Source organism: Carcharhinus amblyrhynchos, chromosome 23, assembly GCF_965287045.1.
Source record: "Carcharhinus amblyrhynchos chromosome 23, sCarAmb.v2.hapA, whole genome shotgun sequence".
Lineage (NCBI taxonomy): Eukaryota > Metazoa > Chordata > Chondrichthyes > Carcharhiniformes > Carcharhinidae > Carcharhinus > Carcharhinus amblyrhynchos.
In genome coordinates, this window is record NC_137346.1 from 44,687,237 (window position 1) to 44,715,197 (window position 27,961).

Sequence of the window (27,961 nt, forward strand, 5' to 3'; positions counted from 1 at the left end):
AAAAAATTTCAATTGTGTAAGTCAGGGACCACCTTCTCTTAAAGCCATGCCTCTGATAATGACTATATTTACTGCCCTCAGAAATGTTTTCAATTATTTGCCCTACATTACGGTTAGGTTGACTGGTCTATAATTAATTGGTCTATTCCTTCCACCCTTTTTAAACAAGTACATTAGCAGACATGTAGCACCACACCTATAGCCAGACAGGACTGGAAATGATGTGCACAGGATTCACATTTTCCTATAAAACCAAAAAACCGCAGATGCTGGAAATCAAAAAAATAGAAAACGCTAGCCAAACTCAGCAGGTCCAGCATCTGTGAAGAGAGAAACAGAGTTAAAGTTGAGTCCATTTGACCCTTCTACAGAACTGAAAAGGGATAAATATAATGAATTATATAGTTGGAGAGGGGGGTAAGACAGAACTGAAAGTCAAGGATAGGTGCAATTTCACTTGCATCTCCTTCAATTGGTCCACTGTAGTCGCTGCTCCCAATATGGTCTCAGTCTCCTCCTCCAAGAGGCTAAATGCAGACCAGGTCACCATTTTGAGGAACACCTCTGCTCTGTTAGCAAGCATGATCCCAACCGTATGGTTGAGTGCCATTCTAATTCTGCTCTCACGCCTGGATGTCCCTCCTTGGCCTTCTGTGATGCTCCAGTAATGCCCAACACAAACAAGAAGAACACCTCATCTTCTAATTATGCACATTACAGCCTTCTGGACTCAACTAAATCATACCTTAGTTTAGTAAAATTGACCTTGCTTTTATTCTAATTTTAGCTTTTACTCTAGATCTACCTTTATTCTTTTCCGTAATTACATTAAACCTAATTCAAAAATGATCACTATCACCAAGATGGCTCTCCCCTTGATGTTAGTGAGGTACCGCAGGGTTCAGTGCTAGCTCCCCTGCTATTCACAATGCATACTGATGATTTACAATAATCGTAGAATCCCTACTGTGGAAAATGAGGCCGTTTGGCCCATTGAACCTGCACCGATAACGATCCCTCCCAGGCAGTTTCTCCGTAAATCCACGTATCTACCCTGCTAACCCTCCGACACTGAAGGGAAACTTAACATGGCCAATCTACCTACCTACACATTTTTGAACTCTGGGGGGAAACCAGAGGAAACCTACACAGACACAGGGAGAACATGCAAATTCCACACAGACAGCCACCCAAGACTGGAATCGAACCCGGATCCCTGGCAGTGAGGCAGCAGTGCTACCACTGTGCCATCGTGCCGCCCCATTAAGATGATGGAAGTAAATGTAATATCTCCAGATGTGCAAATGACAGAAATCTGAGTAGGTGGGTGAGCTTTGAAGAGGATACAGAAATGCTTCAGTGTGATTTGAGTGAATGGGCAAATGCATTGCAGATGAATATAATGCAGAAAAATATGAGATTATCCATTTTGGTAGCAAAAAGAAGGCGGCAGGTTATTGGAATGTCTATAAATTTAGAGAGGGGGCAACATGCAACAAGATCTGGGTGCCCTTGTACACTAGTCGCAGTTGGTAAGCACACAGTTGTAACAGGCAGCAAAGGAGGCAAATGTTGGCCTTCATAGTGAGAGGATTCAAATGCAGGAGCAGGGACCTCTTGCTGCAATTATACAGGGTCTTGATAAGGCCAAGGTGTGTAGTTTGATCTCCTTATCTGAGGAAGGATGTTCTTGCTCTAGAGGGAGTTCAGAGAAAGTTTACTAGTGTGATTCTTGGGATCGCACCACTGACGTATGAGTAATCAAGGATTATATTCACTGGAATTCAGAAGAATGAATCTCATAGAAACAGATTGGCGCATGCACAGTAGCCCACTCAGTACTACGCCTCAGGCCTCTCCAGCAGGGATAGGCCCCACCACAGCTTTTTAATGTGAATCATGCTAGTGCATTTGCAGTGCACAGAGTGTGGGTGATTCATTTTTAAACTCCCACTGAAAAAAACAGTGAGTGCCTACTCCAGTTTTCTTGCAAATTTGACACTTAGATTTTTTTTGGAGATTCTCCCACCCCACATTTCCAAGTGTCTATCCGTGCCCTCAGCTCATCTGTCTTATCCACTAGACTCTCTATCTTGAAATACATACGAAAAGGCTAGAAAATACATAGCAAAATATTTATTTTCTAGCCTTTTCGAGTGACTTTCCACACTTGCTTACTAATTTTCTGCCTTTCGTTTCCAGCTTTTCTTCCTTCTATGTTCAGATTCCCATTTCCTAAACTATTCAAACTTTGCCCAACGGCATTAACAAAGATTCCCACCACAATATTGGTCCCCGCCCCGTTGAGGCACAACCCATTCGGTTTGTATAGGTCCCATCTTCCATGAGAATTAGTCCCAATTCGCCAAGCATCTCAAACCCACCATTTCTCCACAATCTGCCTACTTCTGTACTCACTTCTATGTGGCACTGGGAGTTGTACAGAGGTTACTACTTTTCAGGTCCTGTCTTCCAATACTTAAAATCTTAACCTTATGGTTGGTTTTATGTTGTTATATTCATGTTGTTTTACTGGAGGGGAGGGGGAATGATGCTGTTACATACTGCAAACTGAATTAGTCTCTTTGTAGTTCATCTTCGGTTATAGCACAGCTCCAAAACAACAGGAGTGACAACCTGTAGTATCTTTTACTGCTGCTTGTTTGTTTTATTAAAATTGTTCAAAGTGCTGAGATCCAAGGACTAAATATCTAGAATGCGCTCAATGTTGCATAAACCTGATTTAAATGACACACCTACTACATAAGCAGAACTTTATCAGCACATCACAAGTTCTGGATCTAATTACAAGTATCAGAAATGTTTGGTACCCGGTACCTGGCTACTTGTGTCATCAGAGCTCTGTTTGACATAATCCTCCAGCTCCTGTTTCTCCTTCATTGTTCTCTCCAGCTGTTCATTGGCTTGACGCAGCATCATTTGTAGCTTCTTCACCTATAGAGTTAAGCAGACAGACACAACATCTGAAAGAATCCAATCCTTAGAATCACTCTGAAGCACAAGACAATATGATTTCAATTATTATTATACTCGATGTCTTCTGGAGAATAGGGGGAGGTCAATGATCTAAGTGGACAGAAGTATTTGATATTCTGTGTGGAGAGAGCACCCAAAAGGGAGAGCGTGCAGGAGAGAGAATTAGAGAGCTCTTATTTTACAGCACACTCATTAAAAATGTACTATTTACTTTTCAGTGTAGAACAAGCAGAGAAATACAGAATGGGAGTCATCATAGATTTAAAACACAATTTTGCATTGTGAACTATCTTATTTGTACAAATGAATGTTTACTTGCTTCCGGTTTTGTCGTTATTGGTAATAACGTATAAGCTTATGTTTGTTTGAAGCAAATCAGAAGCAGAATCATTTTAACTGCTACCAGGTAAAGATTTTATCAACTCAAACACTGCGATCATCAACTCAATCACGCCCCTTTTTTAACCAAAGAGTACTAACAGCACTCCAGCTGTTTCTCTTTTCAGATCTTGGGCTATCTTCTCAGCAACAACTTGTACTTAAGACAGTAAAATGCCCTAAGCATTTTCACAAGAATATTATCAAACAAAATTTGACATCCAGTTAAAGGAAGGAGATATTAGAATGGAGCTAAAGTTTCATGGAGCATCTTACAGGAGGCGAGACAGACAGATTTAGAGAGGGAATCCAGAACATAGCAATGGGATGAAGGAAGTGAAGATACATTAGAAGCCAGAGTTGGCTAAAAACTTTAAAGATCAAGATGTTGCCAGCGAACAGATGGCTGATCAGTAAATGGGATTTAGCGTGAGTTAGGGCAACACAGTTTTGGAAGTTTAGGTGTACGGAGTGTGAGACGGGATGGTGGTTAGGAGGAATTGTTTAGTCTGGAAATAACAAAAGCTTTGATGAGGGCTTGCTCATAAGATCACAATTGTGTCACATCTTCAAAACTGAATTGGGGTGGGATGGCGGGAGTGTCAGCTGGCTGGGTCTCAGTCGTGAAGTTTGGGTAAAAAGAGGTTTGGGTGGGTTTTACCTGAAGGATGTGGTAAATAATCCAACTCATGGTCCAGGAGATTCAGTGGAACAGATAGGGCCATTTGTGGAAAAGAGAAGGAAACGTAATTGGGGTGAAATTTGAGAATTTTTTTGTGTGAAGTGTTTTGAGTTTGTTATGGGATAGAAGCTAAACAGAGCACCATGTTAGTGCACCATGCAGCTACATGAAGGCACATATAATTCAGTGAAAGAGAAAACATGTCATCCAAGAGAAACAAAATTAAGGATGAAGATTTTATGTAATATGATTTGTATAAACAAAGTAAATATTAAATTATAAAAAGGATAAAAGGATTAACGGGTTAAAGATTTATATCAAGTGGAAAAAGAAAATTAACCAGCATCTCTGACCAAACAGATGAAAGGCTCACTGTTCCATAATGGATGCCATAGAATCATACAATGTAGGAAAGGTCCTTCAGCCCACTGACATGCGAGAAACACCTGGCCTGTCCTCCCACCTAATCCCATTAATTAGCACTTGGTACAAGAAATAGTATACAATGATTCAGGCAGAAAACAGTACCAAACGATAGTCAATGTTTCTCATTAGATTTGGAGCAGAGATATACCATATCATGCTCATACTGCAGAGGACTAATAAATTAAATCCCACACAACAGTCAGTCTCACTTGATCACGGGTCTCTGCCTCCTGTACTTGAATTCCTTGAAGCTGCTTTTCATAATTTGAACACATGTCACAGCGGCGACCCAGCTTGTTTCCAGCATTCTGTACCTGCAGGGATAAAGGGTCGATAGCAACCAACAGCACGCATAATTAGAAGTAGAAGTAAATAATTGTAAAAATACATTACTGATTCCCACTCAGGAAGAAAAGTTCACCTTGCTGCAGCAATGTACGTCCAATATATCCTTAGATCACCTTCCACATCTCAGCAAACAGGTTAATGAGGTGCTAGTCTTTCTACCAATGTGTTGACACAGCTAATGGATCACTCCAAAAGTGGGCCAGGTCAAAAACCCTTTGACTTTTCTCATCATTCCCCTCTATCTGGGGCAACACTTGGCTCCTATCTATCACCTTTCCACAACATAACAGAGATCAATAACTCACTGTATGATTTTTATGACACTATCCTTTACCTTACGGGAGCCCTACTTCCTGCACTTTTTCTGATGAATTCAGATAGTAAAGGTCTTAACCTTCGAATAGCTTTTCTTAATTTAAACAAAGGATATCTAACAGTATCGACATTGACGAAAAGTCCACTAGCTGGACTAGAATTGTAAAGCAGGACATTTAATTTACAAAAATTAACTCCTGTCCCAACAGTTTATGTCGGAGTAGATTGAGAAGAGGAGAAAAGGGGAGGAGAGATGCTCGAAATGATTCAGTGGAGATATAAATGAATATACAGAACCACATATATGAAAATCATTCTTACATTCCTACCAACTGACTGGGTACTCTTCAAGGAAACTGATTCTGAGGATGCTACAATACTGGAACAATAACGATTTTAGAAATGCTACTTAGTCCAGTACTATGCAGTAGTTCAAATTTCAGAATTGTACACAATTACTAATACTCAGTTGCTGGTTATGTGTTGGTTTCATATTATACCTACAATATAATTAAACCTACAATGTATTTAGTGCATTAATTCTTGATAAGTTTAAGCAATTTTTTTCATTTGAACTACATACACGTTTTTACATTTGACTGAATTCCTAATGACAATCTTTTTAATAAATGTTACTGTGGTCAAACACATCATTTGAAAATTGTTTTTTTAAAAAGAGCAATGTGATTTTAAAAAGTTGCTCAAAACCAATTTTGAAGAGATATTCTACTTTTGTGAACATAAAAACAAAACATGGAAGACTTAGGATATCCATATTTCCAACACAAACCATTTGTCCCAGATGGTGACGAGCAGTGATGTTGATGCATATAATTCAAATACCAACTGCATCATGTCTGTTAAATACTGGTGTAAATTAGTTCTTCAGGCAAAATACTTCAATGAAACTTGATTACTATATTTTAAAGAGAAAATCACCTGAAGCGGAAATCTGCCTTTGGAATCCCAGAAATTCAGAAAAAACTGATTTGATTAGAGGGTATGCTGGGCACAGCTTGCAATAATTTGCCACGCTCCTGCACCATTTTGGTTATAATGGGAAGGTGGTGAAGAATGTGTGCATTCCTGTCAACAGCAGCTCCCTACTTTGTTACGCTACTTGCAGCTGCAGTGATTCAACAGGGGATCATTGCTCACAATGTTTCAGCACAGATATGGTCAAAAGGATTCTGAATAGAATCCTTTTCTGGATAAGACCTTTTTTGGAACAAGGTGAATATTGTATTGAGAGTCACATGTTATGGGCTTACAACTTTTCTACAGCTATTACTTTTGAAAACATATGAGAGAGCAATCATGAGAGAACATGGTGGTCAGAGTCCAGTGTAGGATGATTAAAAGGGTAATGGTCAGTCCTGGGGCTGTCCTACCCCTGGTTGGACTTTAACCTGGTGTTGTGAGACTTCTTACTGCGTTTACCCCAGTCCAACGCTGGCACCTCTATATCATGACTACCCCAAGACAGACATAACGTTTCCTGGCTCAGTTTGCAGGAAATAGTATGTCACTTTTTTCCTTTGTCCACAAGGTTAAAGTGTTAGTAGAAAGGTGCAACAGTAATAGCCAAAACAATAGTCATCAACTACAGCATTTAAACAGAGATTTTGTTCTGAAATCAGCATTCTTTTTAATACTATTATGCTTAAGGAAACAGTGAAAGGCTTGAGGGCATCACAAGACTGTAAGCAAGATATAAAGTGAACATGAATGTTTGACAGATGTACAAGTTAAAAATTAGCATTTAAAATACTCACCTCTTGTTGTAGTAAATTCCATTCTTTCTCACTGACCATTCTGTACCCACTGGGAGCACTATCTACTACTTGTGTAAGACTCGACAAAAGTGAAGCCGTCTCCTCTTGCTCGGGTGTGAGTGCTTTAATTGCTTTTTCTTGATCTTTCGTCAGTATGAAGGAACCAGACATCTGGAAAGAGCCAACTGAGACTGTATCAAAGTTCTCAGAAACAGAGTCAGCTCCAACTAATGGCCCAAAGTCCGACTCGTCCAGATTTCCTGCCGATTTTGCTTTGTGTCCACAACCTAAGCTCTTTGACTGCAAGGAGCCTGATGTGCCAAGGCTGTCAGTGGATTGTACCCTTCGTAAGCCCTCTCGAAATGGCTCATCATCCTGCTTCAAAGCAGGACCTGCCATTGATGCTGACAAATCAGAGTCCAAGGACTGTACAGAACCATGTATGCTATTTCCGCAAATCTGGAAAAAACACAAAATTAATTGGAAAAAGTTTGAAATGACAAACTCAGTTGTTTCTAACCTACGTAAATCGCATTTCCACAGCACCTTAGCAGTTTTGCCATTCCTACAATGCCAATCTAGTGAACAATGTCTTTAGTCACTTCGGAGATAACATGTCAACCATATTTAACATAGGATGCCAGCCATTGCTCAGTGATAGCTCTCACCACAAAGGCAAAAGGTTGTGTTAAATTTCCAAAACTACGACTGCTACCATCTACAGGGAGAAGGATAGCAGACAACTGGGAACACCATCACCTGGAAGTTACCTTCCAAGCCACTCACCATCCTGGCTTGGAAGTGCATCCCTGCTCCTTTACTGTCACTGGGTTAAAATCCTGGAACTCCAATGCTGCAACTTTATAAGACCCTTGTCAGGCCCCACTTGGAGTACTGTGCGCAGTTCTGGTCGCCTCATTACAAGGAGGATGTGGAAGCTATTGAGAGGGTGCAGAGATTTATAAGGATGTTGCCTGGATTGGGAGGCATGCCTTATGAAGATAGGTTGAGGGAGCTGGGTCTCTTCTCCCTGGAGACGAAGATCGAGAGGTGACCTGATAGAGGTTTATAAGATGTTGAGAGGTATAGATAGGGTGGATTCTCGGAGGCTATTTCCCAGGGCTGAAACGGTCGCTACGAGAGGACACAGGTTTAAGGTGCTGGGGAGCAGGTACAGAGGAGATGTCGGGGTAAATTTTTCACTCAGAGGGTGGTGAGTGAGTGGAATCGGCTACCGTTGGTGGTGGTAGAGGTGAACTCGCTGGGGTCTTTTAAGAGCTGGATGAGTACATGGGATTTAATGGGATTGAGAGTTATAGATAGGCCTGGTAGGTAGGGATATGATCGGTGCAACTTGTGGGCCGAAGGGCCTGTTTGTGCTGTAGTGTTCTACGTTCTACGTTCTACGCTCTCCCTCCCAAACAAAACTGTGGGTGCATCCACACTGGGACTGCAACGGGTCAAGGCAGCAGCTCACCACCACCTCTTTGAAGACAATCAAGGATGGACAATAGATGCCAGCCTAGCCAGTGATACGCACAGCCCATAAGTGATTTAAAAAAAAATTCTCACACCACAGACTTGAGTGCGGAACTCTCAAAAGTGTCTCTCTCGATGAAACATTAAACTGAGGGTCTGAAGATAAGGAGATATTGGGCCATGAGTCATCAAACAAGTGAAGAGATCAAGTGAGAAAGGGGAATTTGGGGAGTGTCAAAAAAAGTCTAAATAATAACATTTTGGATTGGTATACAGCACAGCAATTTTCATTCATTGAAACTAGAATTTCTAAAAATTGCAGTACTAAAATGGTCCAAGCAAAAGTAGTCTGTAAATTGTTTTTCCACAGTGGGATTCATTGGTTAGGTTCATTATACTTTAAAAATAATGGACTTTATAAGTAGAGACAGTGCTAAGGTAAGCAAGTTACGGTAACCCTTTATAAAAATGTGTTTGGCCTCAATTGATACCAATTCAACAGTGTAAGAAAGGTGTGAAGGCCTTCTCGAGAGTGTAGAAAAGATTCATCAGAATAGTTTAAAGGGCTTCAGTAGCATGGATTAATTGATTTAGCTGGGGCTGTTCTTAAGGAAAAAGTTAAGAGGAAATTTGATAAAGATATTCAAAATCATGAGGGGTTTAGACAGAGTAAATAGTAACAAAACTGTTGTTATTGGCAGAAGAACCAGAGGACACGGAATTAGAGTTTGGCAAAAGAACCAAAGATAACAACGGGAAGAAAAGGAAAAACATTTTTATGCGGGAATGGTTACAACCTGGAACGCACTGCCTGACAGGCATGTGGGATTGTGACTTTCAAAATGGAACTGGCTCAACAGGAAAGCTAATAGTTGTGAGGGGATTGATTACAAAAGTAGGGAGGTTATGCTTCAAGTTATATGGGACACTGGTGTGACGCAGCACAGTACACAATGGTTAGCATTGCTGCCTCATAGCGCCAGGGACACGGTTTGGGTCACTGTCTGTGTGGAGTTTGCACATTCTCCCCGTGGGTTTCCTCGGGTGCTCTGGTTTCCACCCACAGTCCAAAGGTGTGCAGGTTAGGTGGACTGGCCATGCTGAATTGCCCCTCAGCATTAAGAGGACTAGCCAGGGCAAGTGTATGGGGGTTTGGGGATGGGACCTGGTTGGGATTAAGGTCAATGCAGACACAGCAGGCCAGATGGCCTCCTTCTGCACTGTAGGATTCTATGATTCTATGAGGCCACGTCTGGAGTATTGTGTACAGTATTGGTCTCCTGTTTTAAGAAAAAAACGTAAATGTGTTAGAAGCAGGGGAGGTTTGCTTGACAAATACCAGGAATTAATCGGTTTTCTGATGAGAAAAGGTTAAGCTTGTATTCATTGGAACTTAGAAGAGTAAGAGGTGACTTGACTGGACACTTTAAAATCCTGAGGGCTACTGACAAAGTAGATGTAGAGAGGGTGTTTCCTTTTGTAGGAGAATCAGAAACTAGGGGCCAATGTTTAAAAATAAGGGATCATTCATTTAAGACAGAGATGAACATTCTCTTTGAAGGTTAAGTGTCTGTGGAATACTTTTTTCCAAAAGTTGGTGGAAGCAGAATCTTTGATTATTTCTAAGGCATAATTAGATAGATTCTTGATTAACAAAGGGTTGAAAGGTTATTGGGTCAGTAGGAATGAGAGGTTGAAGTTACAATCAGATCTGTATGATCTCTTTGAATGGTGGAGCAAGTTCAAAGGGCCGAGTGGCCTAATTCATATGTTCGGACATACAATTATATTATATTTGTATGTAATTAAAGGGAAACCAATTACAGGGCAATGGGTTAAATGTGGGGAATTAGGTCTAGCTAAATTGCTCTTCAGAGGCGAGACAGCAAGGGATCAATGGAGGATGAAAGTGGCTCAAAAAGGCAGCTCACCACCACCTTCAAGGACAACTAGGGATGGGCAATAAATGCTGGACCAGCCAGCAACACTCACATCTTGTAATTTTTTTTAAATGTGCCTAATGGCCTCCTTCTGTGCTGTAACCATTCTATGAATCTGCAGATATTGGGAGCCCTCTGCTATCACAACCTAAATTCCACAAGTGCAAACTTAAATCTTTCAAGTCTTGGGAGGAATTATAATCAGTTCCTAATTCTACCCTTAGCAAACATCCACAAGTGCCTTGTCAATAGGTGTTAATGGGCAGCGATCAGGAATATTGCGTACTAATCATCGTAGTCAGACATACTTTCCACCCTAGTTGAATCTGGTGAACTGGTGTGACAACAGTTATCTCTCCCTCAATGTCAACAAAACAAAGGTGATGGTCATCGACTTCAGGAAACGTAATGGAGAACATGCCCCAGTCTACATCAGTGGGAATGAAGTAGAAATGGTCAAAAGCTTCAAGTTTTTAGGTGTCCAGATCACCAATGTGTCCTGGTCCCCCCCATGCCAACACTATAGTTAAGAAAACCCACCAATGCCTCTACTTTCTCAGAAGACCAAGGAAATTTGGCATGTCCACTATGACTCTCACAGCATTTACAGATGCACCATAGAAAGCATTCTTTCTGGTTGTATCACAGCCTGGTATGGCTCCTGCTCTGCCCACGATCACAAGAAACTACAAAGGGTCGTGAATGAAGCCCAATTCATCACACAAACCAGCCTCTCAACCACTGATTCTGTCTACACTTCCCGCTCCCTCAGAAAAGCAGCCAGCATAATCAAGGGTCCCATATGCCCCAGACATTCTCTCTTCCACCGTCTTCCATCAGGGAAAAAATACAAAAGTCCGAGGTCTTGTACCAACCGACTCAAGAACAGCTTCTTCTCTACTGCCATCAGAGTTTCGAATTGACCTATCTCACATTAAGTTGATCTTTCTCTACACCTTAGGTATGACTGCAACAGTACATTCTGCACTCTCTCATATAATAGAGACACGTAGGACAAGGGGCCATGGACTTAAGGTGAGGGGGGAGCGGTACAACACAGATATTAGAGGGAGGTTTTTCACACAAAGGGTGGTGGGGGTATGGAATGCTCTGCCAAGTAAGGTGGTGGAGGCAAACACGCTAGAGTCCTTTAAGAGTAACTTAAGGCACATGACTGAGTTGGAGATGGGTGGATATAGGAGAACCTTTTAAATAAGGGTCATTAGCATTGGGGCGTCCCTGGTAACGTAAATGGGTATAAGTATGATAATAATGTCTTTTTTTTCTCTTTCATTCACAGGTTTTAAGTCGGTCCACCTCGTGTCCAACGAGGGGCATACAGGCGATGGGTCGTACTGGGGCTGCTCTTGGTTGTTCGAGATTGGCCTAGTGCTTCATGTCGTTAGTGTGTGCCTAAACTGGACCAGATACTGGGCAAGATGACAGCTCAGTGACTATCGCTGATTGCTGTGCAGACACATGGATTTGGGTCGGTGTCTGTGGGAGTTTGCGCATTCTCCCCGTGCTTGCGTGGGTTTTCTCCGGGTGCTCCGGTTTCCTCCCACACCCCAAAGATGTGCTGTTAGGCTGACTGGCAGGAATAAATTGTCCCTAAATCAGTTTCCCTCAATCTGGATGGCCATAAAACATTAGATAGGGGTCATGGGTAGAGAGGTGGACTGGTGGTGTTGAGATGGCGGCGCAGGCTCGTTGGGCCGAAGGGCCTGTTTCCTGGGCTGATTTTGATTTTTGTTCTTTGTTCATTTCCTTCTCTATGAACGGTATGCCTTGTCTGTATAGCGCACAAGAAACAATACTTTTCCCTGCTTACCAACACATCCGACAATAATAAATCAAATCAAAACCTACCCTGAAGAAGTCAATTCTGAGTTTAGAACTCTCGCTGTGCCCCAGTATTAACTCAGTACACAGCAAGGGACTGACCAGCAACCTTCCTTGTCTGTGTGAATCCCACCTTACCGTGTGGAGTACTCATAGAGGCATTTCAGGAGCTCCCATTCACCTATAATAGCTACCAGAACTTGTACAATCACCTAGAAACGCCCTAAAATACTATATAACCACCACTGTAGAAGAGTTCCAGAACTGACCCCCTCTTCAACATCTAAGACACCGAGAGATTTGGCAGGGGATTCCACACGTGACTGGGAGCTCATTGCCGATCCTTCTTCCTCAGTCTCCAGCTGCTTTCTCTCTTTGACCTTTTTGAGACTCTGCCGTTCATCTTCCGCCTGAAACAGGAATGCTTACATCAGAATATGTCTATTCATGAGGTAACATACTCATCCTCACAATGCAGCCAGTAAACAGTAACAGTGCAAAACTCCTGTGTTCAGGGGTGAAACTCAGAACAAAGCATAAACCTGTATAGACTTTAAGCAAGACTCCTAACCTAGTAACTGAAATAGGGCATGGTGTTAAACCATTGCAATCAAGTTCACATTAATTAGACTGAGACACACAATAGCTATGGGCAAAATGGCACCATTAATAACTTCAAGGAAATAGAAATGATCAGTAGTTTTTTTCAAAGCTTTCCACATAACTTCATTTTAAAATGTGCTAGAAATGTAGGACATACATTGGATCAGAGGACTACAGTCTAAGCTATTTTAAAGTTGACTGATACGAATGCTAAAAGCATCCTTTATCAGTTGACCATTAACAATAACTGTTCCTTCCTCAATTCAATGAATGCCAGAATGCTCACCACACATCCCATTGAACCTGGGAGACTGGGAGTTAGAATTGCAGAATTGTTAACGTAGCTTCAGTTTATTTCACTGATCAACTAACAAATCCAATTAAAGCAGGCAACGTTTCACTCGCTTGTTACTCTTCTCTTCCACTTCTGCCTGATCTACTTGGACTTGATGGATTTCCTGGGCAGTAATCTTTGTCCTTGCCCCTGAAGAAATTCATTTCTTTCTTATCTCTGGTTCCATGGACACTGGGTATATGCTGGCACCTCATTCGTGTGGCCATCATGCTCTGGGTGCTCCGGTTTCCTTCTACAGTTCAAAGAGGTGCAGATTTGGTGGATTGGCCACTCTAAATTGCCCCTTAGTGTCTCAAGATGTGCAGGTAATTGGGATCAGCAGGATAAACGTGTGTGGTTAAAGGAATGGGGTGGGGGGATGGTGGTGAGTAAGATGCTGTCGAAATTGATTGCATACTCGATGGGCTAAATGGTCTTCTCTGCATTCTAGGGATTCTATGACCATTTAAAAAAACTTTGATAGCGAGTATTCAACTGCGTGGGCTTCACATGTAGCAAAGACTACTGAATAACCACTGTGATCGTGAACATTGGATAACTCACCATCCAACTCACTGCATCGTTTTATCATATCCCTTGTTGGTGTCTGCAAATAGCACTGGCAAAGGATGAAGTTTAGGATGTTCATAATCTATGGTCCTCAATCCACTCATTGAGGTTTTTCTTTGTAACCTTCTTAAAAAGCGTTCCACTTTGGGCCTCAGTTAGAATCAGTTTTTTTCTTCCCACATGCTGGTTGACACAGAGGCTTTCAAAAGGGTGCAGGGGATCACCAGATTAATCCCCAGTTTAAAACACCTTCATTAGCCAGACAGATTCAAAGAGCCAGATCGCGAAAATTTAGAAAAGCACAGGCTTACAACTCAGAACTGTGCTGGCTACCAGGAGGTGATTCTTATCCCAGAGAACAGTGGATCCATGGAACAGGCTTTCAGCTCATGCTGAAGGGGAACCTCCTGTCCAACACGCACAAAGGGGCTCCCTCCGCCCTTCCCCACCAACGGAACTCCCCAGAGGGGCCCCTTTGCACTGCCACCAGGTTGGGGCAGTGCCTGGGGCCAGTGCCAGGGCATGTCCTTCTCTCCGCTAGTGCGGATTCCCTTTCCCGAGTTCACGTTTTGCAAAAGCAATCGAAAATTTCTCCAACAAGACGGGAAAACCTTTAATTATATTCTAATTTACTGAAATGGAAGTTCTTGACCTTCCTGGATGGAAGCCTCGCTACATTGCCAGTAGGGAGAATCGGTAAACAAGACCTTGTCAGCAATTTTCTCATTTTCCAATCATTTGATTTTGCACCCATGTCGGTGTTTGTGCTCATGGTAAACACAGGTACAAAATTGTGGCAAAAGTATATTCCAACAAGGTAAACAATTCATGAGATGGAAATTCCTGCTTTCCGCCTTCACCAACACAACCAATTGAAACAAAAACAACAGCGGGTCATTCAGACTCGGAACACTGGCTCTAGTCTCTCTCCACAGATGCTGTCAGACCTGCTCAGGTTCTCCAGCATTTTCTGTTTTTGTTTCATGTTCCAGCATTCACTGTATTTTGCCTTTGGCTTAGCACTTCCACAGTCTGAAAGACATGCTGTTTAGGTGGACTGGCCATGTTAATTGCCCCTTAATGTCAGGGGGACTAGCTAGGGTAAATGCATGGCGTGTGGGGATAGGGCCTGGGTGGGGTCGTGGTTGGTGCAGACTTGATGAGCCGAATAGCCCACTTCTGAACTGTAGGATTCTATGATTCACTTAACTGAAAGCAATGAACACCGTCATCAGGCTAATTCTCTACTAGAAACTCAAGTGACTACACCAGGGCACTTGGTTTTAATCAAGGGCAGCAACTTGCTTAAAGGATATTCCCAGACCCAACATGGAGACCGTTGAAATATTGTTGCATTTTTTGCAAACTCTTAGGAGAATTTCTACTCCTTGCTTTAAAAGATTGAGAAAGCAGGAAAAGAGCAGGATAGTCAAAACGTTTTGGGAAGCTGAATTTCCTAAGATACACTTAGGCTCTTGTTTCTCTCATTCCTTCTCAAGTTTATTTATTAGTCATAAGTAGACTTGCATTCACTAAGCAATGAAACTAATGTGAAAGTTGCCCAGTTGCTATACTCCAGTGCCTGTTTGGGTACACTGAGGGAGAATTTCGCAGAGCCAATTCACCAAACCTGCATATTTTTGGGCTGTGGGAGAAAACCCACACAGGCACGGGGATAACGTGCGAACTCCCGACAGATGGTAACCCAAGCCAGGAATTGAACCCGGGTCCTTAGCACCGTGAGGCAGCAGTGCTAACCATTGTGCCACCATACCGCCGAACATTAAAATCACAAATTTGAAGTCTTTCGTACTTGCTCCTTCTTTTTCAGCTCTTCAACCTGTCGAAGCTGCTCTGAAGTGAGAACGTTCTCCATGCGCTGCATATCCCTCATGAGGAGCCGCTGGGATTCGAGGAACTGGTCATTGGCCCGCTGCCACGTGTATTTCAGCTGGTTGTGTTGCTGTCTCTCTTGCTCCAAAAGATGACACACTGAAGGACACATCGAAACAAACCAAACAGTGAACTACGGCTTTCAAAACCAAATCAAAAGCTACAGGATAGAAAATAGGGCGGCAGAGTTTCAGATGGTCTCAAATTTATGGAGAGCGGAAGGTGGAAAACCAGCCAGAGAGCAAAGTTCCCTTCTAAGGGAGCTCAGAAGTCCTCGTGCAGGCCAGATATGAGTTGATCCCATTAAATTACTGCATTTGCACAGCAGCACAAAAGAAAATTTGAGGGAATGTCATCAGAGAATAGTGAATTACTCTGGAGGGAACAAAGGCAAGGTGGGGCAGTCGGAGCAATGTTACAGAAGTGGAATTGGGCAGTCTTTGTGATGGAACAGATATGAGTCATCTTGGGGCTAAATAGACACCAAGTTAGTGGACAGTCCTGATCAATCTCAGAAACTTTCCAGGGAAAGGATGGAGTCCGTGGCTCGAGAATGGACATTGTGGTGAGAACTGAAGATGATGGCTTTGATCTTATCAATATTTCATTGGAGGAAATTTCTGCCCATCTAGAAATTAACATCGTACAATGTATCAGCTTAAAGCAGTGCAAAGGTAGAAAGTGGTGGGTATTGCAAGCTTACACATCGAACCTGACATGCTTTGGGTAATGTCGATAAGGGCCAGCATTTAGGCGAGAAATATTCAGAGTCCCTACAATGCAGAAGGAAGCCATCCCACCCATCAAGCCTGCACCAACAACAACCCTACCCAGGCCCTATCCCCATAACCCATATATTTCCCCTGCTAATCCCTGACATCAAGGGGCAATTTAGCATGGCCAATCAACCTAACCCGCACATTTTTGGAGTGTGGGAGGAAACCAGAGCACCTAGAGGAAACCCGCGCAGACAAGGGGAGAGTGTGCCCACTCCACACCAGTAAGCCAAGGCCAGAATTGAACCTGAATCCCTGATGCTATGAGGAAACAGTGCTAACCACCGTTTTACTGAACAACAGCCTGTACATCTACTTTTCTGCCCATTCCCCGCAACCCTCAAATCCCTCACTGATCAAAATCTAAAACTCTGCCCCCACAGTTCTCCAACACGGAGTTCCAAAGACTCAATCCTCAGAAGAGAAATTCCGCCTCATCTCAGCCTTAAATCAGCACGCCTTTATTCTGAGGCAATGTCTTGGTCCTAGACTGTCCCATGAGGGGGAACATCCTCTCAGCATTAAGAATCCTATATATTTCAATGAGATCACGTCTCAGTCTTCTAAATTCCAATGAGTAAAGTCCCAACCTGTTTAACCTTTCCTGAGTCTGCATGTTCTCCCTATGTCTGCGTGGGTTTTCTCCAGATGGTCCAGTTTCCTTCCACAGTCTGAAAGATGTGCTGGTTAGGTCATGCTAAATTCTCCCTCAGTGTACCTGAACTGGCGCCAGGGTGTGGCGACTAGTGGAGTTTCACAGTAACTTCAATGCAGTGTTAATGTAAGCCTACTTGTAACAATACTAAATAAACTTTAAATTTAAACTTTAAGACAATTCCTTCATACTGGGGATCATCCTAATGTTCCTTCTCCGAACTGCCTCCAATGAAATAATATCTTTCCTTAAAGAAAAGGACCAAAACTGCCCACAGTACTCCAGATGTGGTCTCACCAGTATCTTGTGCGGTTGTAGCAAGGCTTCCCTACTCATGCTTGAAATAAGAGCCGATATTCCATAAGTCTTCCTGATTACCTGCTGAACCTGTGTGCTAGCTTTCCGTATATCATGTCGAGACTTTGTGTTGCAGCTTCCTGCAGTTTTTCTCTATTTAAATAATACTCTGCTCTTTTGTTCTAGCTTCTAAAATGAACTTCACAGTTTCCCACATTATACTTCATTTTCTAACTTTTGCACACATACTTAACCTAGCAATACCTCTCTGTGAACTGTTTGTCTCCCTCTTGCAACTTGCCTTTCCAACTATTTTTGTGTCATCTGTAAACGTGACTACAGTACATTTGCTTCCTTCCTCCAAGTCATTAATACATGTTGTAAACAGTCACAGTGCCAACACTAATCCCTGTGAAACTCCAGTAGATAACAGATCGTAAACCTGAAAATGAACCTCTTATCACCATTTCCAGTTTCCTGCCCATTAGCCAAATCTCTACCCGTACCAATATATTACATCCAACACCATGGGCCCTTGACATATGACTTAACCTTTTGTGAGAATGTTGTTGGACGCCTTCTGGAAGTCCAAATATCACACATTAACTGCTTCCCCTCCATTCACACGGGTTGACACTTCCTTGAAAATCTCTAATAAATCAGGCAGACACCATTTCCCTTCCATGATTACTTGCTTGATTAGATTATGATTTTCCAAACATGCTGCTATCACTTGACTATCAACTACAGGCCGGTGAGTCTCACATCTGTGGTGGGTAAGTTTTGGAAGGTATTTTGAGAGACAGAATCTACAGCATTTAGAGACTGATTAGGGACAGTCAGCATGGCTTTGAGAGTGGAAAATCATGTCTCACAAATTTGATTGAGATTTTGAAGGGGTAACCATGAAGGTAGATGAGGGCAGCGCAGTTGATGTTGCCTACATGGACAAGCAAGGCCTTTGACAAGGTACCACACAGTAGTTTGTTGCATAAGGTTAAATCTCACAGGACCCAGGGTGCAGTAGCTAAATGGATACAAAATTGGCTTGATGGCAGAAGCCAAAAGATGGTCAGAGAGGGTTGTTTTTCAAACTGAAGACCTGTGACCAGTGGTGTGTCTCAGGGATCAGTTGTTATTTGTCATTTATATTAATGATTTGGATAGGAACTTAGAAAGCATGGTTAGTAAGTTTGCAGATGACACCAAGATTGGTGGCATAATGGACGGTGAAGAAAGTTATTTCAGATTGCAATAGGATCTTGATCAATTTGTCAGCCAGCGGGCTGACGAATGGCAGAAGGAGTTTAAATTGAGATAAATGTGATGTGATGCATTTTGGTAGATTGAACCAGGGCAGGACTTACTCAATTAATGATAGGGCACTGGGGAGAGTTACAGAACAAAGAGATCTAGGGGTACGTGTTCATATCTCCTTTAAAGTAGAGTCACAGATGGACAGAGTGGTGAAGGCGGCATTCAACATGCTTTGTTTCATCGGTCAGAACATTAAATACAGGAGTTAGGACACATTGTTGAAGTTGTACAAGACATTGGTAAGGCCACACTTGGAATGTCGTGTACAGTTCTGGTCACCCTATTATAGAAAGGATATTATTAAAGTAGAAAGAGTGCAGAAAAGATTTACTAGGATGCTACTGGGACTTGATGGATTGAGCTATAAGAAGAGGCTGGATAGATTGGGACTTTTCCCCTGGAGCGTAGAAGGCTGAGGGGTGATTTTATTGAGGTCTGTAAAATAATGAGAGGCATAGATCAGCTAGATAGTCAATATCTTTTCCCAAAGGTAGCGGAGTCTAAAACAGGAGGACATAGGTTTAAGATGAGAGGGAAGAGATATAAAAGGGTCCAGAGGGGCAATTTTTTCCACACAGAGGGTGGTGTGTGTCTAGAACAAGCTGCCAGAGGTAGTAGTAGAGGCAGGTACAATTTTGTCTTTTAAAAAGCGTTTAGACAGTTACATGGGTAAGATGGGTATAGAGGGATAGAACATAGAACATTACAGCGCAGTACAGGCCCTTCGGCCCTCGATGTTGTGCCGACCAGTGGAACCAATCTAATGACCCTCTAACCTAAACTATTCCAATGTTATCCATATGCCTATCCACAAACCATTTGAGCACCCTTAAAGTTGGCGAGTCCCCAACTGCTGCAGGCAGGGCATTCCAAGACCTTACTACCCTCTGAGTAAAGAACCTACCTCTGACATCTATCCTATAATTATCACCCCTTAATTTAAAGCTATGTCCCCTTGTGTTAGCCATCACCATCTGAGGTAAAAGGCTCTCACTGTCCACCCTATCCAATCCTTTGATCATCTTGTATGCCTCAATCAGGTCACCTCGTAACCTTCTTCTCTCCAATGAAAATAACCTCAAGTCCCTCAGCCTTTCCTCATAAGACCTTCCCACCATAAGAACATAAGAAATAGGTGCAGGAGTAGGCCATCTAGCCCTTCGAGCCTGCCCCGCCATTCAATAAGATCATGGCTGATCTGTCGTGGCTCAGTTCCACATTCTCGCCCTCTCCCCATAACCCTTAATCCCCTCTCTTATCAAAAACCCATCAACCCGCGTCTTAAAAATATTTAGCGAGGTAGCCTCCACCACTTCAACGGGCAGAGAATTCCAGAGATTCACCACCCTTTAAGTGAAGAAGTTCCACCTCAACTCCGTTCTAAACCGCCCCCCCTTTATCTTGAGGCTGTGCCCCCTAGTCCTACTATCCTTTCTGAGTGGGAAGAGTCTCTCCACCTCTATCCTATCCATCCCATTCATCATCTTATACGTCTCAATGAGATCTCCCCTCATTCTTCTAAACTCTAACGAGTACAAGCCTAGTTTATTCAGCCTCTCCTCATAGCTCAACCCCCTCAACTCCGGCATCAGCCTAGTAAACCTCCTCTGCACTCCCTCCAAGGCCAAAATATCCTTGCGTAAGTACGGCGACCAAAACTGCACACAGTACTCCAGCTGCGGCCTCACCAATGCCCTATATAGCCACAGCAAGACCTCCCTACTTTTATATTCAATCCCCCTCGCTATGAAGGCCAGCATCCCATTCGCCTTCCTGACCACCTGCTGCGCCTGCAAGCTGGGTTTCTGTGACTCATGCACAAGGACCCCGAGGTCCCTCTGCACCGTCGCCTGCTGCAGTTTTTCGCCACGTAAGTAATAATCCTTCCTACCATTATTCCTACCAAAGTGGACCACCTCACACTTGCCAACATTAAATTCCATACCAGGCAACATCCTGGTAAACCTCCTCTGCACCCTTTCCAATGCCTCCACATCTTTCTTATAATGCGGCGACCAGAACTGTACACAATACTCCAAGTGCGGCCGCACCAGGGTTTTGTACAATTGTAACACAACCTCACGGCTCCAAAATTCAATCCCTCTACCAATAAAAGCTAACACACCATACGCCTTCTTAACAACCTTATCAACCTGGGTGCCAACTTTCAGGGATCTATGCACATGTACCCCAAGATCTCTCTGCTCGTCAACACTACTAAGAGTCCTTCCATTAGCCCTATATTCTGTACTCCAAAGTGAATCACCTCACACTTTTCTGTATTAAACTCCATCTGCCACCTCTCAGCCCAGCTCTGCAGCTTATCTATGTCCCTCATATGTCCCTGATATGGGGCAAATGCAGGCTTGGAGGTTTAAAAAAATGGGCAGCACGGACAAGTTGGGCCAAAGGGCCTGTTTCCATGCTGTAAACCTCTGACTCTATGACTTCCTTAATAATTGATTCCATTTCCAACAAAAGACGTTAGGCTAATCAGAAATCCATTTTTGAATAGGAGTGTTACATTGGCAGTTTTCCAATCCTCCGGTACTTCCGCAAATCCAAGGATTTTTGGAAAATTACACTAATCCACTATTTCTATAGCTATTTCTTTTAGGATCCTAGGATTCAAGCCATCAAGGCTGGAGGACTTATCTGCCTTTAGCCCCATTAGTTTGTCTAATACTACTTCTCTAGTGATGGTACTTAATTCCTTGCCTGTATCCTTGAATATTAATGGGGTGTCTGAAGCACCATAAAGACTGAATTAATAAATGAATAGGAGCGGGGTGAGATAGAGACGAAGTAGGGGAGAAAGAAAGAATGGTCCTAACTTCCTCAAAGTGTCAATCAGCAGCAGGTTGCCGCTCTGCAGAGACGTACTGGTGCTTAAGATGAAAAGCGTCTGCCTTGCCCAACCTTGCTAACCCATGCCAGATAAGATGAAGGAAGCAAAGTGCATCGATGGCTTCAGTGGCCACTCCTGCAAAAGGAGTGCAGCAAGTGAGGACAGATCCTCCCTTTTTCCAGCATTAGCTGCTGTAAAGCAGGAGTGTTTAAAGGTTCCATTAGAAGTGTGAAGGTACTCACACTCGGACACTGGGTGGGTGTGTCGGGGGCGGGTGGCATGCTTGTTTGGGGACTTCACCTGGGAGGGGGTCGGGCTCCGGGCTCCGGCTCCATTTGAGTCTGTAAAATAATTTCTCCAAAGGTATAAGTGCTTCTTTTACCTTCCAACTCTTTCAGGTTAACTATGAGTGTAAAACTGGTAGCACCATCCTAGGTTAGTAATTCGAATCAAATAGTTTCCAAGCCAGCGCAATTGTCCAGGGTAAATAAGCCTTTCTGGATAATTGCCAGGTAAACTGTCACGTGGAATCCACCAAGAGGGATTCCCCAGTACATCTTTGGGGTGCCTCCCAAATCCAGTGCTGGGAGCCAGGAATTCAGGGCCATTTTCTAAATAATACAGAAGCTGAAAAATAAAACAGCAGCTATGTGCAAGTGAATTCTTTAGGATCGAGGAAGTGCTTTTTCATATTTCTCTTCTTTCTGAAGGCTGCAGTGATTCTACTTAACTGCACTCTAATCCCAAGGATACATTTTCGGTCGAACAATAACAGCTTTTTAAATTATTAGCTCCCATCTTTTGATTACCTTCATGCAGTTCTTTGCGCAGTTTCTCTGCATCTTCCTGCAGCACACTTTTCTGAGTGTTGAGAACGGCAACATACATTTCCAAGTCAGTCCTGCATGATTTCTCAGTCTCAAGGTAATGGTTCAGCTCTTTAACCTGCTGGGCACATTAACCATATCAGAGTCTTTCTATAGACTGAAAATATCCATTTGGATACTCCTTTGTTGTTTTTCTATTATTGTGATACTTTCCAGTTTAGTTGGTGAAATAAATTTGACTATTATAGATGCCCAGGCTGTAGCACTCTTGTGCTTTCCATCCATTCAAAATGTGATTGTCTATTTGGGAAAGGTTCCCAATTTGGGGAAGCGAGTTCCAAGTTATTAAAGCCTTCTTTTCCGGTAACATTTAAGTCAGGTGACCTAACAAATGACATGAGCACTCATAGAACACAAGAATTAGGAACAGGAGTAGATTTCATGTCCCATCGAGCCTGCTCCATCATTCAATGTGGTCATGGTTGATCTTGGATTTCAACTCTACTCTCCTGCATGCTCCCCAAATCCCTTGAGACCAAAAATCCATCAATCACAGTTTTAAATATATTCAATAATGGAGCATCCACACTCCTCTGGTGCTCAGAATTCCAAAGATTCACAACCACTGAGTGAAGGAATTTCTCTTCACCTCAGTCCTAAATGATTGACCCCTTATCCCGAGACTGTGCCCCCAGTGTTTTAGATTCTCTAAACAATAGAAACAATCTCTCAGCATTCACCCTATCACAGCCCCTTCATAACTCTGTAGGTTTCAGTGAAAGCACCTCTAAACTCTGGAGAATATAAACCCAATTTACTCAGCCTATCATAGGATAACCTGCTCATCCCAGGGGCCAATTTAGTAAATGTTTGCTGTACCATCTCCAAGGCTTTCTTAATTGCGGAGGCCTAAATTGCACACAACCCAGATGCAGTCTCACCAAAACCCTGTACAAGTGTAGCAAAACTTCTTTATTGTTGTACTCCAATCCTCTTGCAATAAAGGGGATTGGAGTACAAGAATAAAGCAGTTTGCCTTCCCAATTGTTTGCTGCATCTGCATGCTAATGTGCTGCAATCCTTGTATCAGCACACCCAAGACTTCTTGATCAGCAACATTTATAAGTTTCTCACCTTTCCAAAAATAGTCTGCTTTTTTTACTCACAACCAAAGACCCATTTACAAAGATCTTTGAGAGTGTGAGGAGAAAGATGGATAAACGAAATGAGGAATAATGAATGTTGTGTGCAACAAAAACCCCACATCATAGAATAATACTACAGTACAGGAGGCCATTCAGTCCATTGTACCTCTACTAGCTCTGTGAAAGAGGTATCCAATTTCTGCCACTCCTCTGCTCTTTCCCAACAGCCCAAACTCTCTCTAAGTATTTATCCCATTTGAAAGTTGAATTTAATTCCGTTACCCTTTCAGGCAGAACTTTACAGATTGTAATGACTCATTGCATAAAAAAAGTATTCTGTGATTCTGTACATATTTCCACTTCCTACTGGGTCTTCTGCCAGTTGTATGTGTGTCCTCTAATTACTGACCTTCTTGTCTACAGATATTCACTTCCTCCACCATCAATGAACAGCAGCAGCAGTGTGCATCATCTACAAAAGACACTGCAGAAACTCACCAAGGCTCCTTAGACAGCACCTTCCAAACTATGACCACTACCATCTAGAAGGACAGCAGATACCTGGGAACACCACCACCTGGAGGTTCCCCTCCAAGCCATTCATTATCCTGATGTGGAAATATAATCACCATTTCATCACTGTCACTAGGTCAAGATCACGGAATTCCAGCTCTAATAGCACTGTGGATGTACCTACACTTCAGGGACTGCAGTGGCTCAAGAAAGCAGTTCATTGCCACCTTCTCAAGGGCAACCACAGATGGGCAATAAAAGCTGGCCTAACTAGGGACACCCACATCCCATAAATTAATAAAGAAAGAAGAAACTGTTTCTGTTTATACTCTACCAAAATGCCTCAATTCTTTGTTGACTATTAAATCTTGCCTTAATCTTCCCTATTCTAAAGAGAACAGCTCCAGTTTCTTCACATAACTGAAGTCATTCATCCCTGGTCTCAATCTAGGAAATCTTCTCTGCATCCTCTCCAATGAATAATTCTTACTCCAAATTTCACTATATACAGTGGCATTGACATCCACAGCACATCACAAAGGGCTAAAAATGAATAATTTTGAAGAATAGTTCCTCTTACATGGGCAAATCAAAATGTTTTGATTGCAGTCTTTTAGAACTCACCTTTGAGGCTTCCAGTTCTTTGACCTTTCCCTCAGCTGTTAACAGCTTCTCTTTGAGAGCTGCTATCTCCTGTTCCATGGGCACTACCACTGACCGCAACTTCTCAGCATCTTCCTGAGCCTGTTGGGTGAAATAAGTGTACACAATCACAAATGCTTCTACTTTGATATCTCATAAGGAAATGTTCAGGACTCCAAAATGCATATCATATCACCTCCAATAAAAACTCCCACCCCACTGCCCAAATGATCTGGAAGTAGGATTAATTGAAATTAAGTTCCTAAGGCATCATATATTTTCCTGTATGACCAAGAGTGAACTCCACTTATTATTTTCCACTCAACATTTATCATGAATATCACCGACAACCAAAACACTTTTCAATCGTTTCACGATTCACAGCTGAGTATACTCACTTTCTTCATGTCATTTTCCAAGGTATCCTCCTCTTGCCTTTCAGACAGCTGCCTCCTTAGGTCAGCCAACTCGCGTTCCACTGCTTCTTTGTACTGCCCCCATTGTGTGCGTTCCTGCTCCAGCCGCTGATGGAACTGAATCTCATACTCTCTCACCGTCTCTGCAGCAGAATTTAAAAAACAGCTCAAAAAGCATCTCTTACAAAATTAATTAGCTTTTTTTTTGAACAAGCAATACCAAGAAAAAGAATTAAATGGTTTCAGGGATATAAGCCAAAGGTGGAAAATTTAAATATTTAATCCAATGGGACAATTACACAGCCCACAATCATTGACACTGGAGGAAAAACACTCAAACTTTATATATAAGTTATCAGCAGAAAGAGAGAGACACGGGTTCATGGAATCCCTTCAGTGCAGGAGGCGGCCATTTGGCACCTCGAGTCTGCATTAACCACAATCCCTCCCAGGCTCTATCCCGTAACCCCACATATTTACCGTTAATCCCCCTGACAATAAAGGGCAATTTAGCATGACCAATCCACCTAATTTGCACATCTTTGGACTGAGAGGGGAAACCAGAGCACCTGGAGGAAACCTATGCAGAAATGGGGAGAATGTGCAAACTCCACACAGTCAGCCAAGGCCAGAATTGAACCTGGATCCTTAAAGCTGAGAGGCAGCAGTGCTAATCACTCACCAAGGTTCCTTAGACAGCACTTCCAAACTACGATCATTACCATCTAGAAGGACAAGAATAGCAGATACCTGGGAACGCCACCAACTCCTTCCAAGCCACTCGTTGTCCTGATATATGAAATATAATCACAATTTCATCACTGTCACTGGGTCAAGATCAAGGAATTCCAGCTCTAATAGCACTGTGGATGTACCTACACCTCAGGGACTGCAATGGCTCAAGAAGGCAGTTCATCACCACCTTCTCAAGAGCAACTACAGATGGGCTAATCACATACACCCTGATGTATGCAACGGTGACCAAGAGTAGGGCAGGATGACCAGAGGGGAGCATAAGACATATAGATTTTAGCCTCTTTGGTTTAGAAAAGTTTCCAGGTTAAATATAGTGTCGCTATAAAATTAAACTCTAGACCAAAAGTGTTATCAACATCATGGAAGCCTTCTGGGAATGTCAATCAAGTTCATTAGCAGTGAGGCCAGACAAAAGGATTTAACAAAATCACGTTTCTCTTGTTGTTTGAGATAATGGAGATATCTCACTGTCTCCAAGACATGGGTGGCACGGTAGCACAGGGGTCAGCACTGCTGCTTCACAGTGCCTGGGACCCAGGTTCAATTCCCGGCTTGGGTCACTGTGTGTGTGGAATTTGCACGTTCTTCTTGTGTCTCCATGGGTTTCCTCTGGGTTCTCCTGTTTCCTCCTACATTTTGAAAGACGTGCTGGTTAGGTACAGTGATCCGGACAGGTGCCGGACTGTGGCGACTAGGGGAATTTCACTGTAGTGTTAACTAGTTGTGATTAATTAATAAACTTTAAAAAAAGATAATTAGGTCAATAATATTTCATTCATTGAGCACTGCGTGAGCCTTAGCTGGTCAGACAACATGGCTGCCAAGACAGAGGGGTAGAAGTTAAGCTTTCATTGGCTTTTAAACTCAGAGGCATTGAGATTTACAGCACAGAAACAGGCTCTTCGGCCCAACTTGTCCATGAAAAACAATGAAAAAGTCTGTCATAAATTTGAGCACTGTCATATCAGCAGTAGTGACTTGTAAAGTGGAGAGCCTATAACAAAGCACAGCTTGCATAATTTATACAAGGAGATTTTGAAGTCGTCAACCCTTCCCACGATAACAGGAGTCTGCTCGATCATGTACATTAAATTGATAGTGTTTTCTAATTGGTCCTTTGTCACAAGAGCATTTCTCACACTCTGACCGCTGAGATCCTTTCAGCTTGTTCAGAGGGATGTTAAAAATCCTGCTCCATAATTGACTCAAATTAGCTGGACGGCCAGTGTGGTTTGGACTTATGCCAGCATGATCTCTGTTCGATCCCTATTCCAGCAGGGGTAGATTCTGGGTCTATCTCCTTGCCTTAGCTGTGGTGGGGATTGTGACACTGTTGGTCACAGAGAACGAAGACAGGGGAGGCGATGGCCTGGTGGAATCATCACTGGACTATTAATCCAGAAACTGAGCTAATGTTCTGGGACCCGGGTTCGAATCCCACCATGGCAGATGGTGCAAGCTGAACTCAATAAAAAAAAATCTGGAATGAAGAATCTACTGATGACCGTGAAACCATTGTTGATTGTCAGAAAAACCCATCTGGTTCACTAATGTCCTTCAGGGAAGGAAATCTGCTGTCCTTACACGGTCTGGCCTACATGTGACTCCACAGCCGACTCTCAACTGGTCTCCAGAGGCAATTAGGGATGGCCAATAAACGCTGGCCAGTCAGTCACATTTATGTCCCACAAATTAATAAACAAAAGGAGGAAGAAAGAAACTACTTTGGCAGGTCCAATGGGATGAAGGAGTATAATATCAAGGACAGGATTCTTAGCAATGTAGAGGATCAGAAGGACCTTGGGGTCTGGGTCCATAGGACTATTGAATCAGCCTCGCAGGTAGAGGATGTGGTTAAGAAGGTGTATGGTGCACTGGCCTTCATCAATCGAGGGACTGAGTTTACGAGTCGGGAGATAATGCTGCAACTTTATAAGACTCTTGTCAGGCCCCACTTGGAGTACTGTGTGTAGTTCTGGTCACCTCACTACAAGAAGGATGTGGAAGCTATTGAAAGGGTGCAGAGGAGATTTACAAGGATGTTACCTGGATTGGGAGGCATGCCTTATGAGGATAGGTTGAGGGAGCTAGGTCTCTTCTCCCTGGAGAGATGAAGGATGAGAGGCAGCCTGATAGAGGTGTATAAAATGTTGAGAGGTATAGATAGGGTGGATTCTCGGAGGCTAT

General features: G+C 42.8%; 1 protein-coding gene across 1 annotated transcript in view; it reads right to left on the reverse strand.

Annotated features, from left to right (window-relative positions):
• rabep1 (rabaptin, RAB GTPase binding effector protein 1) overlaps positions 1-27,961 on the reverse strand; it is an 86,778-nt gene that overhangs the window by 37,739 nt on the left and 21,078 nt on the right. The window contains exons 5-12 of the mRNA XM_080211100.1: positions 25,001-25,161; positions 24,585-24,704; positions 22,285-22,420; positions 15,503-15,681; positions 12,452-12,592; positions 6,922-7,380; positions 4,693-4,797; positions 2,839-2,955 (exon numbers count right to left, since the gene is read on the reverse strand). Of these exons, the coding sequence (XP_080067226.1) occupies positions 2,839-2,955; positions 4,693-4,797; positions 6,922-7,380; positions 12,452-12,592; positions 15,503-15,681; positions 22,285-22,420; positions 24,585-24,704; positions 25,001-25,161 (1,418 nt within the window). The remainder of the gene's footprint in view (positions 1-2,838; positions 2,956-4,692; positions 4,798-6,921; positions 7,381-12,451; positions 12,593-15,502; positions 15,682-22,284; positions 22,421-24,584; positions 24,705-25,000; positions 25,162-27,961) is intronic.